The following is an 18,009-nucleotide window of genomic DNA, read 5'->3' as shown; positions in this document are numbered from 1 at the left end:
ATTTATCGTTGTTGACTGTTATAAAATAGCGCCTTAAATTTTCGCCACTGCTTCTCTACCGTCTTACCTTTAAACCTATTTTCCCAGTCCACTTTAGCCAACTCTGTCTTCATACCCTTGTAATTGCCTTTGTTTAAGTTTAAGACACTAGTTTCAGACCCAAGTTTCTCACCCTCATACTGAATGAGAAATTCTAGCATGTTATGATCACTCTTGCCTAGAGGATCATTTACTATGAGGTCATTTATTAATCCTGTCTCATTTCACATTACCAAGTTTAAAATAACCTGCCCCTGGGTTGGTTCCAGAACATATTGTTCTAAGAAACTGTCCATAATACACTCTGTGAACTCATCCTCCAGGCTACCTTGGCCAATTTGCTTTGTCAATCTATATGAAGAATCACCCACAATTACTGCAGTACCTTTCCTACAAACTCCCATTATTTCTGGATTTATATTCTGTCCTACAGTGTAGCTACTGTGAGGGGGCCTGTAAACTACTCCCACAAATGAGTTCTTTCCTTTGCTATTTCTTAGCTTCACTCAAACTGATTCTACATCTTGATCTTCCGAGCCAAAGGGAAGATTTGATAGATGTGTTCAAAGTTATGAATGGTTTTGATAGAGTAAATAAGGAGAAACTGTTTCCACTGGCAGGAGGGTCAGTAACCAGAAGCTACAGATTTAAGATTGGCAAAAGAACCAGAGGGGGAGATGAGAGGAGACATTTTTTTTACACAGCGAGTTGTTGTGATTTGGAATGTGCTGCCTGAAAGGTTCAATGGTAACTTTCAAAAGGGAATTGGATAAATACTTGAAGGGGAGAAAAATCCAGGGCTATGGTGGAACAACAGGAGATTGAAATTAATTGGATAGCTCTTTCAAAGAGCTGGCACAGGCATGATGGGCTAAATGGCCTCCTTCTGTGCTGTAGGGTTCAAAGGGCACAAAATTCATTCACCCCAATTTATGGGCATGGAGGCTATGATTCATGGCATGCCCACGCCCTTTCAGATCAAGGTGGATAAGACACAAAATTGGTCTCCCCACTTTATCTGCATGATTTCAATGTCATTACCTTTGCCTCCAGTGCTGATCTCGTCTCATCTATGCTGGCACTGAGCTCTTGACACAGCAGGAGGGTCAGGTAGTGTTGTGCCAATCAAGTGGTACAGGCAGCCTGCTCCTCTTAAAGGCAGGCTGCCTCTTAAAGGGAAGTTGAGAAAAAAATTGCTGCAATGAAAATTCTTGGAAACTGAACACCAGGGCAGAGAGAGGGATCCAGACTGATGGATGCATGTTGGAGGCATTAGCAGTGGAGGTGGACAGGAGGAGAGATGCCATGGTTCTGCTGGTGGTCAGGAAGCCTTCAAGGGCCACCCTTAGAAGGGAATAGAAGCAGGTGGCCAGTGAGGTGAATTCCCGGCGTCCAGACCCGAGGACCTAGCAGCAGTGCCACAAGACGTCTAATTAACTCACGCGGGTGGTCAAGGTCAATGAATGCATTGTCACCTACATCTCCTACCCACCATACCACCAGCCTCTCATGCTGCTCAATGTACTCATAGAGTTATACAGCACAGAAATAAGCCCTTCGGCCCATCGTGTCCATGCCAGCCATCAAGCACTTAACTATTATTTTTTTTTATTCATTCATGGGATGTGGGTGTCACTGGCCAGGCCAGCATTTATTGCCCATCCCTAATTGTCCTTGAGAAGGTGGTGGTGAGCTGCTTTCTTGAACCGCTGCAGTCCATGTGGGGTAGGTATACCCACAGTGCTGTTAGGAAGGGAGTTCCAGGATTTTGACCCAGCGACAGTGAAGGAACGACGATATAGTTCCAAGTCATGATGGTGTGTGACTTGGAGAGGGACATGCAGATGGTGGTGTTCCCATGCATTTGCTGCCCTTGTCCTTCTAGTTGGTAGAGGTCGCGGGTTTGGAAGGTGCTGTCTAAGGAGCCTTGGTGTGTTGCTGCAGTGCATCTTGTAGATGGTACACACTGCTGCCACTGTGCGTCGGTGGTGGAGGGAGTGAATGTTTGAGGATAGAACATAGAACATAGAACAGTACAGCACAGTACAGGCCCTTCGGCCCACGATGTTGTGCCGAACCTTTAACCTACTCTAAGATCAAACTAACTACCTACCCTTCATTCTACTATCATCCATGTACCTATCCAAGAGTCGCTTAAATGTCCCTAATGTATCTGCTTCTACTACCACCGCTGGCAGCGCATTCCACGCACCCACCACTCTCTGTGTCAAGAACCTACCTCTGACATCTCCCCGAAACCTTCCTCCAATCACCTTAAAATTATGCCCCCTGGTGATAGCCCTTTCCACCCTGGGAAAAAGTCTCTGGCTATCCACTCTATCTATGCCTCTCATCATCTTGTACCCCTCTATCAAGTCACCTCTCATCCTTCTTTGCTCCAATGAGAAAAGCCCTAGCTCCCTCAATCTTTCTTCGTAGACATGCCCTCCAGTCCAGGCAGCATCCTGGTAAATCTCCTCTGCACCCTCTCTAAAGCTTCCACATCCTTCCTATAATGAGGCGACCAGAACTGAACACAATATTCCAAGTGTGGTCGAACCAGGGCTTTATAGAGCTGCAGCATAACCTCGCGGCTCTTAAACTCAATCCCCCTGTTAATGAAAGCCAACACACCATACGCCTTCTTAACAACTGTGTCAATCAAGCGGGCTGCTTTGCGCTGGATGGTGTTGAACTTCTTGAGTGCTGTTGGAGCTGCACCCATCCAGGCAAGTGGATAGTATTCCATCACACTCCTGACTTGTGCCTTGTAGATGGTGGACAGGCTTCGGGGAGTCAGGAGCTGAGTTACTCGCTGCAGGATTCCTAGCCTCTGACCTGCTCTTGTAGCCATGGTATTTATATGGCTCCTCCAGTTCAATTTCTGGTCAATGGTAGCCCCTAGGATGTTGATAGTGGGGGATTCAGCGATGGTAATGCCATTGAATGTCAAGGGCAGATGGCTAGATCCTCTCTTGTTATAGATGGTCATTGCCTGGCACTTGTGTGACACGAATGTTATTCTAATCCCATTTTCCAGCACTTGGCCCGTAGCCTTGTATGCTATGGCGTTTCAAGTGCTCATCTAAATACTTCTTAAATGTTCTAACGGTTCCTGCCTCTACCACCTCTTCAGGCAGTGCGTTCCAGATTCCAACCACCCTCTGGGTGAAAATCGTTTTCCTCAAATCCCCTCTGAACCTCCTGCCCCTTACCTTAGATCTATGCCCCCTGGTTTCCGCTAAGGGATAAAGTTTCTTCCTATCTAACCTATCAATGCCCCTCATAATTTTGTATACCTCAATCAGGTCCCCCCTCAGCCTTCTCTGCTCTAAGGAAAACAACCAAAGCCTTTTCAGTCTCTCTTCATAGTTGAAATGCTCCAGCCCAGGCAACATCCTGGTGAATCTCCTCTGCACCCTCTCCAGTGCAATCACATCCTTCCCATAGTGTGGTGCCCAGAACTGTACACAGTACTCCAGCTGTGGCCTAACTAGCGTTTTATACAGCTCCATCATAACCTCCCTGCTCTTATATCCTATGCCTCGACTGATAAAATCAGGTATCCCATATGCCTTCCTAACCACCTGTGCTGCTGCCTTCAGTGATCTATGGACAAGTACACCAAGGTACCTCTGACCTTCTGTACTTCCTAGGGTCCTACCATCCATTGTATATTCCCTTACCTTGTTAGTCCTCCCATCTGCACTGCACTCCCATCACCGAGCAGCACTTCCTGGCACTCAGGACCACTGCAATAGAACCCATGGCATCCAGCATCACTGACAACATTGAGTATGCCAGTATGTTCGTTCCTGCCTTACACCCTTTCTCAACTCCCAGCTGATTCTCGTCCCGCTATCTGGCATAATGAGAAAGTTGCTGATGGTGTGACCATTGACCTCTTGTTTCCCATCCCACACCTCCCCCCTCATTTCACTCACATCAACTTTTCCCCCTTTCTGATTTCCTGCTTTCGGATACCCAAGAACTGCCACCTGCCCAGCCATGCAAGAGAGAGGAACAGCACAGCACTCAGTCCCTGACACTTAATCTGACACTCGCAGCCATTAGCTCAGATGCAGGCACTGCATGTATCTTGGGGGCTACTCAAGTTGAGATTTCCACTTCGTCAGTCACCAGACATGAGTGGGCTGCAGTCAGGCCAGAGCTAATGGATGTTTTTTTTGCCAACTGACCGGACAGCAAAGTTGCAAACAAGTTCTGCTGCAAAGGACTCAGATAAGGAGCTTGGTGGCATGGCATATAGGATAGAGCACATGCACATCAAGATGCTGAGTGCATTGGCTGGCCTGCCAGTCAGCCTCCTGTCACTTTCAAGTAGCATGGAGAAGTCTGGCTCCAAGTTGGCAGAGGGCATTGCTCAGAGCTTTCTCACTCCACAGCCTTCACTCCATCTACTTGTGCAAAAGACCCAGAGGCACTGCCACTGTTGCCTCCATACCTGTTGCAGCCTTTGTGTGGATAGGTAACCAACTCCTCTGCCATCCCTGTGAGGATGCAGCAACACTTTCTGACAAATCCTCCAAAAACACTCCAGTGTACTTTCAGACATATCTTGCTGTTTCATGCTCCTTCTTTCAATAGTGAAGAATGCAGGCTTGCCAGGGCCTACGTTCTCCAATTTTGGTATCCTGGTGTCACATCAGCCAGTTGGGCTGTAGGATGTCAGGATAGCTCCATTCCCACGTGCTTGAACAAAGAACAAAGAACAAAGAAAATTACAGCACAGGAACAGGCCCTTCGGCCCTCCAAGCCTACGCCGATCCAAATCCTCTATCTAAACCTGTCGCCTATTTTCTAAGGGTCTGTATCTCTTTACTTCCTGCCCATTCATGTATCTGTCTAGATACATCTTAAAAGACGCTATCTTGCCCGCGTCTACCACCTCCGCTGGTAATGCGTTCCATGCACCCACCACCCTCTGCGTAAAGAACTTTCCACGCATATCCCCCCTAAACCTTTCCCCTTTCACTTTGAACTCGTGTCCCCTTGTAATTGAATCCCCCACTCTGGGAAAAAGCTTCTTGCTATCCACCCTGTCTATACCTCTCATGATTTTGTACACCTCAATCAGGTCCCCCCTCAACCTCCGTCTTTCTAATGAAAATAATCCTAATCTACTCAACCTCTCTTCATAGCTAGCGCCCTCCATACCAGGCAACATCCTGGTGAACCTCCTCTGCACCCTCTCCAAAGCATCCACATCCTTTTGGTAATGTGTTGACCAGAACTGCACGCAGTATTCCAAATGTGGCCGAACCAAAGTCCTTTACAACTGTAACATGACCTGCCAACTCTTGTACTCAATACCCCGTCCGATGAAGGAAAGCATGCCGTATGCCTTCTTGACCACTCTATTGACCTGCGTTGCCACCTTCAGGGAACAATGGACCCGAACACCCAAATCTCTCTGTACATCAATTTTCCCCAGGACTTTTCCATTTACTGTATAGTTCACTCTTGAATTGGATCTTCCAAAATGCATCACCTCGCATTTGCCCTGATTGAACTCCATCTGCCATTTCTCTGCCCAACTCTCCAGTCTATCTATATTCTGCTGTATTCTCTGACAGTCCCCTTCAGTATCTGCTACTCTACCAATCTTAGTGTCGTCTGAAAACTTGCTAATCAGACCACCTATACTTTCCTCCAAATCATTTATGTATATCACAATTATGTATTGCTTGGGTGCAAAGATGAATGCTGCACAAGTAGCGATTCACAACCTGTGACCTGGAACCCACGGCACAGCCTACACCAATGAAATGCATAACACTGCTAGAGGTAGCGCTACACAAATGAATTTCATGGCCAATTATTCTACAGTCTGATGGAATTGGGGGTGGGACAAGGAGACTTGTGATGTTTGGGGGAACCTGTGAATTGGGGAAATCTAATAGGATCAAACATGAGAAGGATCAGGGTTGAGAGGAGCTGGGAGGGTGGGACAATGGGGGAGATAGACGGTGGGGCTTGGAGTTATTGGGGCAACTTAGAATGGTCAGGAGATGTGGCCTTGTCAGTGCTGCCCATCTTCTGTGACTATTATACCAAGAGCTGGCCCTTTAGGAAAAGCCCTAACATTGAACATTCTCCACCTACCTCTCTAATGCTTGTTCTGCCTTCACATTCCATGGGAGGCTTTTGCTGGCGGCAAACACCTTTGCTAGTTCTTCCAATTCACTGGCAGAGTAAAGATCAGGGTATTTGCCCTCTGTCATCACATCACACAGGTCATGGAATGTGTCCTTCCCCAGAGCCCCATGGGCCATGATCACCGTGTTCCTTCCCTGAACTCCAGCCTGGTAACTCGCCTGCTTGATCACTTCGGCCATCTGCGCCTTCGACATCTGACCGCTAATCTCGAAGACCATGACCATGGTGAGGTAGGCTGCCAGCCTGACCAGTGTTTTACGGCCAGTGCAGTGAGTGAGAGCCAGCAGAGCGCAGTGACCTCTGGGTGTGCACAGCACTCGGTAAATACGCGCAAAGTGACGCACAGACTCATTGAAGAAAATGATCTCGTAGTTGGTTTTGTTCTTGTGGTTCTGTTTCTGAACAATCTGCCTGAGCTGCTGGGCAAGAGTATCACTGGTCACCACTCGGTATGGATTCCACCTCGGAGAGTTCATTTGCTGCTTGTTATCTGGACGTACAGCCCCTTTGCTGTAGATCAGGTCACTCAGGACTTCCCCTGTGGACAGTAAGTGGAGTGGGAGCAGTGGTTTTAGTGTGTCTGACTTCTTGCGACTCCTGCTACGGCCTTTGAAACGCCTCTGACTTTTCTGCTCAGAACCTTCACTTCCCTCTGGTGGCTTTGGATAAAGATTGATGTTTGGTCCAGTATTGCTCTCAGTTGTTGTGTTGTCTGTCTGACCAGCTGAGGCTGAAGCAAACCAACTGTTACCTTCAGAATAGGCAGAACCTCTCTGTGTGGTTACAGGTCTTTCTGGTGATGGGCTGGAAGCTTTGGAGCCTGATTCCTTCAGCATCAGAGTTTTGGTTAATTGGGTTTGGGGGTCGAGATTGCTGGTCTCTTCAGCCTCTGCATCTTCTCCTTGGGATATCTCTCGTTGTTTATATGCACTCTGCCCCTCCAGGGAAACCAGGATGTTGCCTTGTTGGTGTTCCACTACATTTGATTGGGTCAGCAAAGAGACCATTATTGAGGATTCAGCCACTCTCTGGAGAGGCTCTGGATTTTTGGTAGCCTCTATGGTGCGAGTACAGAAGTTAATCTGAGCCACTCCCTCCAGTATCTGTACCAGAGTCTTCTTGTCTGCCGCAGTCAGGAGACGATCAGTGAATGTCCTCATGGACTCATGCAGCCACAGGTCAACAATGGATTTAGTGATGTTTACAATGGAGAAAGATGTCTCTAATCTGGACTGTTTCAGTTTATTCTGTCTGGGCTTCACCTGTGTGGTGATGGAGGAGTGATGCATCAGCAACAAACCATGCAACACCTTCCCAACATCGGCCATCGAGAACAGGTAATGAGCACGACTTGGGGACGGCCTCAACTTGTCTCTCACTTTTTGGTAGAGTTCAATTGTGGCGCTAACAAGAGCTTTGGCCAGCAGAGCATGTCTGGCTAGTGTGTATGTCGGGAAGGTTTCCAACCATTCCAGCACACTGGGGATGTAAATGGCTGTTAGCATGCCCGAGGTCATTGCTGGGAGTGCGAGCACGATAAACAACCGGGTGAAGCGGGACGAGATGAAGCCTGTCCTCCCTTGGAGTGGCGCACAGGTCACAATATAGTGGACATGGGTGGAGTGAAAGTAGCGGAACTGCTGGCAGTTCCTGTCGTATGAGCCATGACAGGCCAATGAGTGACGAAAGGTCTCGATCACAGGCTGGCATCCTGAGCCTGGCTCTAGACAACGGCAAGACATTGAGATTAACCCTGTGATTCCCGAATCCCCCAACCCCATTAACCCCACGATCTCAAATCCCCCAACCCCATTAACCCTGTGATCCCGAATCCCCAACCCAATTAACCCTGTGATTTCTGAATCCCCCAACCCCATTAACCCTAAGATTCCCGAATCCCCAACCCAATTAACCCTGTGATTCCCGAATCCCCCCAACCCCATTCACCCTGTGATCCCGAATCCCCCAATCCCATTAACCCTGTGATCCCGAATCCCCCAACCCCATTAACCCTGTGATCCCAAATCCCTAACCCAATTAACCCTGTGATTCCCGAATCCCCCAACCCCATTAACTCTGTGATCCCGAATCCCCAACCTCATTAACCCTGTGATCCCAAATCCCCAATCCCATTAACCCTGTGATCCTGAATCGCCCAATCCCATTAACCCTGTAATCCCGAATCCCCCAATCCCATTAACCCTGTGATCCCGAATCCCCCAACCCCATTAACCCTGTGATCCCGAATCCCCAACCCAATTAATCCTGTGATTCCCGAATCCCCCAACCCCATTAACCCTGTGATCCCAAATCCCTAACCCAATTAACCCTGTGATTCCCGAATCCCCCAACCCCATTAACTCTGTGATCCCGAATCCCCAACCCCATTAACCCTGTGATCCCAAATCCCCAGCCCAATTAACCCTGTGATCCCGAATCCCCAACCCAATTAATCCTGTGATTCCCGCATCCCCCAACCCCATTAACCCTGTGATCCCAAATCCCCAGCCCAATTAACCCTGTGATTCCCGAATCCCCCAACCCCATTAACCCTGTGATCCTGAATCCCCCAACCCCATTAACCCTGTGATCCCGAATCCCCCAGCCCCATTAACCCTGTGATCCCGAATCCCCCAATCCCATTAACCCTGTGATCCCGAATCCCCCAATCCCATTAACCCTGTGATCCCAAATCCCTAACCCAATTAACCCTGTGATTCCCGAATCCCCCAACCCCATTAACTCTGTGATCCCGAATCCCCAACCCCATTAACCCTGTGATCCCAAATCCCCAGCCCAATTAACCCTGTGATTCCCGAATCCCCCAACCCCATTAACCCTGTGATCCTGAATCCCCCAACCCCATTAACCCTGTGATCACGAATCCCCCAATCCCATTAACCCTGTGATCCCGAATCCCCCAATCCCATTAACCCTGTGATCCCGAATCCCCCAACCCCATTAACCCTGTGATCCCGAATCCCCTAACCCCATTAACCCTGTGATGCTGAATCTCCCAACACCATTAAACCTGTGTGGCTGTGTGTGGGGCTGTATGTGTCTGTGTGTGTATGCGGGTGTGGGTGCGTGGGTGGGGGTGTGTGCGTGCGTGAGCGTGTGGACGTGTGTGTGTGTGTGTGCCTGCATGCAGGTGTGTGTGCACGTGTGGGGATATGTGTGCGCGTGTGGGCGTGTGTGTGTGCACATGTGGGTGTGTGTGGGTGTGTGCCTGTGTGTTTTTGGGTGTTTGTGCGTGTGTGTGTGTTTGCATGTGGCTGTGTGTGCATGTGGGTGTTCGTGCTTGTGGGGGTGTGTCAGGGTGTGTGTGTATGTGTCTGTGTGTGTTTGTGTGTGTGAGTACGGGTGTTTGTGTGTGTGCGCGTGCGTGCATGTGTGCACATGCGGGATGCGTGTGTGCGGGGTGTGTGTGGAGGGGGGGGTGTTTGTGTGTGGGTGTTGGGGGTATTTGTTTGTGTGTGTGTGTTTGTGTGGGGGGAGGGTTTCCTGCAACATAATAATAATAAATCAGTTGTATGGTTCAGGGAGGATGTCAGGGTGTTGGAGAGGGAGCAGAATGGTTCCAGGGAGGAGAGATGTCTGTTATGTGGAGAGACTGGAGAAGCTGGAATTGTTCTTCTGAGAGCTGAGAAGGTTCCGAGGTGATGTAATGGACGTGTTCAAAATCATGAAGGGTTTTGATAGAGTAAATGAGGAGGAATTGGCAGGAGGGTCAGTAACCAGAGGGACACAGATTTGAGATAATTAGTAAAGATGAGGAGAGATGAGAGAATGTTTTTACACAGTGAGTTGTTGTGATCTGGAATGCGCTGCCTGAAAGGGCGGTGGAAGCCGATTCAATAATAACTTTCAAAAGGGAATTGGAGAAATACTAGAAGGATGTGAAATTAATTGGAAAACCCTTTCAAAGAGGTTGGAGTCTCGATAGGTGGAGTTGGGGTGACGGCGGGGGGAGTGGGGGGGAGGGGTCAGAATGATGATGGTGCAGTTGGGAGGGATGGGGTGGAGTTGGGGTGTTCAGGGTGGAGGTGGGTTTCGGGATAACAGTGAGGGGGTTCAGGTTGGAGGTCGGGGATCGGGGTAACAATGAGGGGGTTCAGGGTGGAGGTGGGGGATCAGGGTAACAATGAGGGGGTTCAGGGTGGAGGTGGGGGATCGGGGTAACAATGAGGTGGTTCAGGGTGGAGGTGGGGGATCAGGGTAACAATGAGGGGGTTCAGGGCGGAGGTGGGGGATCGGGGTAACAATGAGGGGGTTTAGGTTGGAGGTGGAGGATTGGGGTAACAATGAGGGAGTTCAGGTTGGAGGTAGGGGATCGGAGTAACAGTGGGGGGGGGTTCAGGTTGGAGGTGGGGAATCGGGGTAACAGTGGGGGGGGGTTCAGGTTGGACGTGGGGGATCGGGGTAACAGTGAGGGAGTTCAGGCTGGAGGTGGGGGATCGGGGTAACAGTGAGGGAGTTCAGGGTGGAGGTGGGGGATCGGGGTAACAGTGAGGGAGTTCAGGTTGGAGGTGGGGGATCGGGGTAACAGTGAGGGAGTTCAGGGTGGAGGTGGGGGATCGGGGTAACAGTGAGGGAGTTCAGGTTGGAGGTGGGGGATTGGGGTAACAGTGAGGGAGTTCAGTTGGAGGTGGGGGATCGGGGCTTACAATGAAGGGATTCAGGTAGGAGGTGGGGGATTGGGGTAACAATGAGGGGGTTCAGGTTGGAGGTGGGTGATCGGGGTAACAATGAGGGGATGTTCAGGTTGGAGGTGGGTGATCGGGGTAACAGTGGGGGGGTTCAGGTTGGAGATGGGGGATCGGGGTACCGGACTGGGGTTCACGGATACTCAGGGGTGACTAGGGTTCCCCGGTTTTGACTCACTGAAGGGTGCAGTGTGAACATCATCCAGGAAGAGGAGGATGTTGGCCTTAGCGATCGGCGTGACTGCAATGGGCAGTGAGCGTTCTTGCTGTCCACTGCTGAAGGCTCTCTCCGTCATGTAGCACCGTGCATGTTTGGGTCTGGTGTTGGGGCTGATGGGCAGCCGGTACATGATAGAGCAGGATGTTAACCGTTTTAATGCCTGTACGAAGCTGGTCTTCCCTGACAGCCGTTCCCCAACCAGCAGGGTGGAATATCCCGATGAAAGCAGCAGCTCCAATAACTTCACATATTTCTCCAGCTGCAAAACAAACAAGTTTGAACACAGGCAATTTGAAAGGTGTTAAATATGTGACTTTTCCTGAAAAGAAAGAACGTGCATTAATATAGCACCTTTCACAGTCTTAGGATGTTCAACAGCTAATGAAGTACTTTTGAGATATGTTGCTGTAGAAATGTAAGAATTGCAGCAGTCAATTTGGGCACAGCAAGCTCCCACAAACAACAACAGAAAATCTGTTTTGTGATGTTGATGTAAGGGATAAATATTGGCCCCGGGACACTGGAGAGAAACGCCCAGTCTTCTCTGAAATAGGACCCTGGCATCTTTTACATTCATCTGAGAGTTAGTTGGACCATCAGTTTAAAATCTCAGCCAAAAGACCGCACCGCCGACAGTGCAGCACTCCCTCAGTACCGCACCTCCAACAGTGCAGCGCTCCCTCAGTACCGCACCTCCGACAGTGCAGCACTCCCTCAGTACCGCACCTCCGACAGTGCAGCATTCCCTCAGTACCGCAGCTCCGAGAGTGCAGAGCTCCCTCAGTACCGCACCTCCAACAGTGCAGCGCTCCCTCAGTACGGCCCCTTCAACAGTGCAACACTCCGTCAGTACCGCACCTCCGACAGTGCAGTACTCCCTCAGTACCGCAGCGTGAGAGTGCAGAGCTCCCTCAGTACCGCACCTCCGACAGTGCAGCACTCCCTCAGTACTGCCCCTCCGAAAGTGCAGCACACCCTCAGTACAGCACCTCTGACAGTGCAGCACTCCTTCAGTACTGCCCCTCCGACAGTGCAGTGCTCCCACAGTACTAATCCTCCAACAATGCAGCACTCCCTCAGTACTGCACCTCTGACAGTGCAGCACTCCCTCAGTACTGACCCTCCGACAGTGCAGCACTCCCTCAGTACTGACCCTCTGACAGTGCAGCACTCCCTCAGTACTGACCCTCCGACAGTGCAGCACTCCCTCAGTACTGACCCTCCAACAGTACAGCACTCCCTCAGTACTGACCCTCCAACAGTGCAGCACTCCTTCAGTACAGCACCTCTGACAGTGCAGCACTCCTTCAGTACTGCCCCTCCGACAGTGCAGCGCTCCCTCAGTACTAATCCTCCAACAATGCAGCACTCCGTCAGTACTGCACCTCTGACAGTGCAGCACTCCCTCAGTACTGACCCTCCGACAGTGCAGCACTCCCTCAGTACTCACCCTCCGAGATGGCAGCACTTGTTTAATACTATGCTGGAGTACCAGTCTAAATTTTTGAGCTAAAGCTTCTAGACTTGGCGCCCAGGACACGTGGACTCCGAGGCGATAGAGTCACTCACTAAGACCTGGCTAATGGATTCTGTGTCTGTTATGTGTAGCAGACTGCTTCCTCAAACTGTGTCCTATCACACAATTCAGAATTATGCCACAGCACCCGATGAATTGCAGAGAAACACAGTTGCCATTTTATGTACAGTAAGATCCACAAGCAGCAATCTGTTATTCATCTCATTGCATTTGTGGGATCTTGCTTTTTGTGGAGTTGCTAAACTGAAAATATAGAATCTTTTACAGGCACTAATTAAGAGTAGCCTCAGTTTAAATCAATGTAATGTTCCGTAAATTATGTGCTCAAGTCCTGGAGTCGGGCTTGTATTCCATTTTATAAATCAGTCAGGTGTAGAAATGCATTGCAGCCTTGAAGCATATTTAATCAAATTACTGTGGAGTTTCTTTTGCTAACAACTTGCATTTATAGAGAGCATTTAACATGGTAAAACATCCCTTTTTAATTTATTCATGGGATGTGGGCGTCGCTGGCTTGGCCAGCATTTATTGCCCATCCCTAATTGCCCTTGAGAAGGTGGTGGTGAGCTGCCTTCTTGAACCGCTGCAGTCCATGTGCAGTAGGTATACCCACAGTGCTGTTAGGAAGGGAGTTCCAGGATTTTGACCCAGCGACAGTGAAGGATATAGTTCCAAGTCATGATGGTGTGTGACTTGGAGGGGAATTTGCAGGTGGTGGTGTTCCCGTGTATTTGCTGCCCCTGTCCTTCTAGTTGGTAGAGGTCGTGGGTTTGGAAGGTGCTGTCTAAGGAGCCTTGGTGCATTGCTGCAGTGCATCTTGTAGATGGTACACACTGCTGCCCACTGTGCGTCGGTGGTCGGGTGCCAATCAAGCGGGCTGCTATATCCTGGATGGTATAAAAACAGAAAGTGCTGGAAATACTCAGCAGGTCTGGCAGCATCAGTGGAGAGAGAAGCAGGGCTAACGTTTCAGGTCGGTGACCTTTCATCAGATCAGTTCTAATGAGTTCCGATCAGTTCAGAGTATTCACTGCTGAGCATTTCCATCACTTTCTGTTTTTATTTCAGATTTTCAGCATCCACTGTATTTTGCTTTGATTGACCTGGATGTTGTTGAACTTGAGGGTTGTTGGAGCTGCAGTCATCCAGGTCTTGCTAATGGTGGACAGGCTTTGGGGATGCAGGAGGTGAGTTACTTTCTGCGGAATTCCCAGCCTCTGACCTGTTCTTGTAGCCACAGTATTTATATATATATATGGCTGTTCCAATTAACTTTCTGGTCAATGGTGACCCCCAGGATGTTGATGGCGGGTGATTCAGCAATCACCAATGGTGGTGCAAAGGAAGTGGGGATACACAAGAGCTGTAGAAATGCAAAGCTAAGTATGGAATGGACATTCTCCCTCTGTAAGGATAAACCAGCTTCCCCTTGTCCAGAGCCGAGTTGGCAAAGCCAAGATTTGGTGAACCCAAGTGTATGCTGAGGTGAGGCCCAGTGTGACCAGCTCTGCTGCTTGAGGTGGCAAGTCAAACATTAGGGCACTGGGGTTCAGGGCTCCCTGGAGCCAATGTGGAAAATTCCTGGACACCCAGTGATGGCTCCATTCCTCTAGGTATGGTCATAAGAGTTTTGTTTTTAAACTAAGAAGTCTGTGGGCCTTTAAAAACTGGGAGAAGAGTGTTTTCTGTGAGCCTTGAGTGTTGATATTTGGAATTTGAAGTTTAGTTTAGTTTAGTTTAGAGATACAGCACTGAAACAGGCCCTTCGGCCCACCGAGTCTGTGCCGACCATCAACCACCCATTTATACTAATCCTACACTAATTCCATATTCCTACCACATCCCCATCTGTTCCTATATTTCCCTACCACCTACCTATACTAGGGGCAATTTATAATGGCCAATTTACCTATCAACCTGCAAGTCTTTGGCATGTGGGAGGAAATCGGAGCACCTGGAGGAAGTGCAGGCTGTAAACTTGTATCCAAGCAACCAGAAACTTTTATGACTATCGTGTGACTTCTGTTAAAAAAAAAACTGTTTGTTTCAGTTTGCAGTGAAACAGCACAGACAGAGCTTTGAGCTTTCTGGGAGTTGTGATTTGCTGATAGACCAGAGAATAAGACCTATTCTCTCTGAAAATACGCTGTGCATTTCAAGAGAAAAAGTGCGACATTTAAGGTGAGGTTTTGACCTGCCTGAAGAGAGAGAAAAAGACCCATAAAAAAGAGTTGCTTCATTCTGTGGAGAAACACTCATTTGCTGAGAGGAAGCCTGCATTGTTGAAGGTAGCAAAATTTCCTATTGTCTCCAAACTTGGGAAATCTCTGACTCAAAAGTGAGTCCTGTGGCCATTTGTATTTTTGGAAGTTCCTGAAATCTCAAGGAAGTTTCTACTGTTAGACTGCTACTTTAAAATTTAAATAGACCTGTTGCTACAACCTGTTGCTGTAAGATCTTTGTGATGCATGCTACAGACGAACTACCTTGAATGCCTATCCACCATAGACTGTTCATTAATTTCACCTAGAGAGACATCGAGTGGCATCTAACTATTTGACTCTGGGACACCTCACTGATCCAGGAAAAATACTACCAAAAGTTACAACCCAGTTATTTTATTATCCCTAAGAAACTGTCATAAAATCAATATAACCATTTTCCCTGGTTAACTGTTGGCAATTGAATGTATGTGTGTGCATGAGGGTTAGGAAGATTAAGGAGTTATAAAATATTTTCAGACATATAGATTCATCTTATTATTGTTTAAACTTGGTTTATTAATAAGTAGTTAATTTTGTTATTGTTTAAAGAAACCTGGTATGGCGTGCTTTATTCTGGGGATAAATAAAGTGATTAATTTGGCTATTATTTTTCTGGTAGGTGGGAAACTTTACTAATATGCTGTGATCTGTGGAGTAGTGGGACTGAATTAACAGTGCATTACTCCTGCTTTGGTTGTAACAGAATGGTCAGTGAACCCGGAGGCTGGTTATTGATCAGTAGTTCCCTAGAGGAGTGTGGACCTGTTGACCCGGCTCCTGGATTGCTAGATCTGCTGCAGAGGGATGAACTGGTTCTGAGTTTGCATTGGCAGATGTGTCAAATGAGCCACAAGCCACCCGTTCACAAGCTTGGAGTCATATTTGACCCTGAGCTGAGCTTCTGACCACAAATCTGCTCCATCAGTTAGACCACCTACTTCCACCTCTGTAACATCGCCCAGCTCTGCCTCAACCTCAGATTATTTGCTGCTGAAACTCTTTGCCGTGCTTTTGTTGCCTCACGACTTTACGATTCAGCTCTCCTGGCCAGTCTCCCACCTCCCATCTACAAACTTCAGCTCATCTAAAACTATGCTGCCTGTTTTCTAACTCGCACCATCACCCCTGTGCTCGCTGACCTATACTGGCTCCCGGTCCTGCAATGCCTCGAATTTAAAATTCTCATTCTTATTTTCAAATCCCTCCATAGCCTTGCTCCCTCCCTCTCTCTCTGTAATCTCCTCCAGTCCTAAAACCCTCAGACATCTCTGCATTCCTCTAATTCTGGCCTCTTAAGCATCCCAATTTTAATCGTTCCACCATTGGTGGCCTTGCCTTCAGCAGCCTGGCCCCTAAGCTCTGGAATTCCCCCCCTAAACCTCTCCACCTCTCTCTCTCCCACTGTAAGGCTAGTTTTATCAGATGGTGCAGACATGATGGGCTGAATGGCCTCCTGTTGTGCCGTAATTTGTCTATGGTTCTAAGACGCTCCTTAAAACCCACTTCTTTGACCATGGTTTTGATCACCTGACCTGATATCTCCTTTTGTGATTTGGTGTAAACTTTTATCTGATAACAGTCTAGTTAAGTGGGAGTCTGTACTGTGTAAAAGGCGTTATATAAATGCAAGCTTTGTTACTTGTTGACAATCCCTCACTCAGTGCTGATACTGTCATTCAGCCAGGCTGATGCCGAGTAACAACAACCATTGCATTCGTGTTGATTTGCCAGAGTGACTGACATTTCTCTCTGCATCCTGCCTTCTCTCTGAATGAAATTTCTAAACTGATGATTAATAGAGAGTTTGTACTACACACTGTCTCTCCAGGGAAAAGACTGACAATTCTCAGAGCTGGTTTTACTGAGATTCCTCACTGTCATTATGTATTACTACAGTGCAATGATTATTTCACACATCAGATCACAGTATGTCCTTCCTAAAAAAGCATCAAGAATGTTGCAAAGTAGCCCTCCATCTGGCAAGTTTCAAATTTCCTCTGAATAACGTAATTCTATTTAAATATATTTCTCGCTCAGCACCTTCTCTGCATTATTTCCAATCACCCGTCACTTGCATGGCCTCCCCTGTCAGTGGGTAAACGCACTGCCATCTGTTACCAAAGAGTAGGAAGGCCTCAGGGTTCCCCATGTGACACTGAGACCACAGAACTGCAAGACCCCAGGCTCCATCCCTGGCTATGGGGAGACAGCAGGGTAGTGGGATTCATTTGGGATTGACACAGAGATATGGGGAGAGCACCGGGCAGTGGGATTAGTTTGAGATTGATACAGGGGTTTGGGGAGAGCATTGGGCAATGGGATTAGTCTGGGATTGATGCAGAGGTCTGGGGATGAAGTGGAGCAGGGGGATTATTTTGAAAATTACTTCTTGGGGTGTGGACATCACTGGCAAGGCCAACATTTTTTGCCCAGCCCTAGTTGCCTTGAGAAGGTGATGGTGGGCCTTTTCCTTGAACTGCTGCAGTCCAAGTGGTGAAGGTGTGGTTAGATTCTCTCTTGTTGGAGATGGCCATTGCCTGGCACTTGTGTAGCATCAGTGTTACTTGCCACTTACAAGCCCAAGCCTGGATGTTGTCCAGGTCTTGTTGCAGCTGGACACAGTATGTGAGGACTTGTGAATGGTGCTTAATATTGTGCAATCATCAACGAACATCCCCACTTGGACCTTATAATGGAGGGAAGGTCATTGATGAAGCAGCTGAAGATGGTTGGGTCTAGGACACTACCCTGTAGTGATGTCCTGGGACTGAGATGATTGACCTCCAACAACCACAACCATCTTCCTTTGTGCTAGGTATGACTCCAACCAGAGGAGAGGTTTCCCCCTGATTCCTATTGACTCCAGATTTGCGAGGGCTCCTTGATGCCATACTTGGTCAAATGCTGCCTTGATGTTGTGTCGTCACTCTCACCTCACCTCTTGAGTTCTGCTCTTTTGTCCATGTTTGGACAAAGGCTGTAATGAGGTCAGGGACCGAGTGGTCTTCGCAGAACCCAAACTGAGTGTCAGTAAACAGGTTATTGCTGAGTAAGTGCCGCTTG

At 48.4% G+C, this 18,009-nt stretch overlaps 1 protein-coding gene across 1 annotated transcript in view; it reads right to left on the bottom strand.

Annotated features, from left to right (window-relative positions):
* LOC137371058 (dynein heavy chain domain-containing protein 1) overlaps positions 1-18,009 on the bottom strand; it is a 373,825-nt gene that overhangs the window by 101,467 nt on the left and 254,349 nt on the right. Inside the window, exons 27-29 of the mRNA XM_068032957.1 lie at positions 14,039-14,195; positions 11,104-11,404; positions 6,166-7,942 (exon numbers count right to left, since the gene is read on the bottom strand). Of these exons, the coding sequence (XP_067889058.1) occupies positions 6,166-7,942; positions 11,104-11,404; positions 14,039-14,195 (2,235 nt within the window). The remainder of the gene's footprint in view (positions 1-6,165; positions 7,943-11,103; positions 11,405-14,038; positions 14,196-18,009) is intronic.

This window comes from Heterodontus francisci, chromosome 6 (assembly GCF_036365525.1).
Source record: "Heterodontus francisci isolate sHetFra1 chromosome 6, sHetFra1.hap1, whole genome shotgun sequence".
NCBI classification, from domain to species: Eukaryota; Metazoa; Chordata; class Chondrichthyes; order Heterodontiformes; family Heterodontidae; genus Heterodontus; species Heterodontus francisci.
This window is presented reverse-complemented; position numbering and strand designations above follow the sequence as displayed.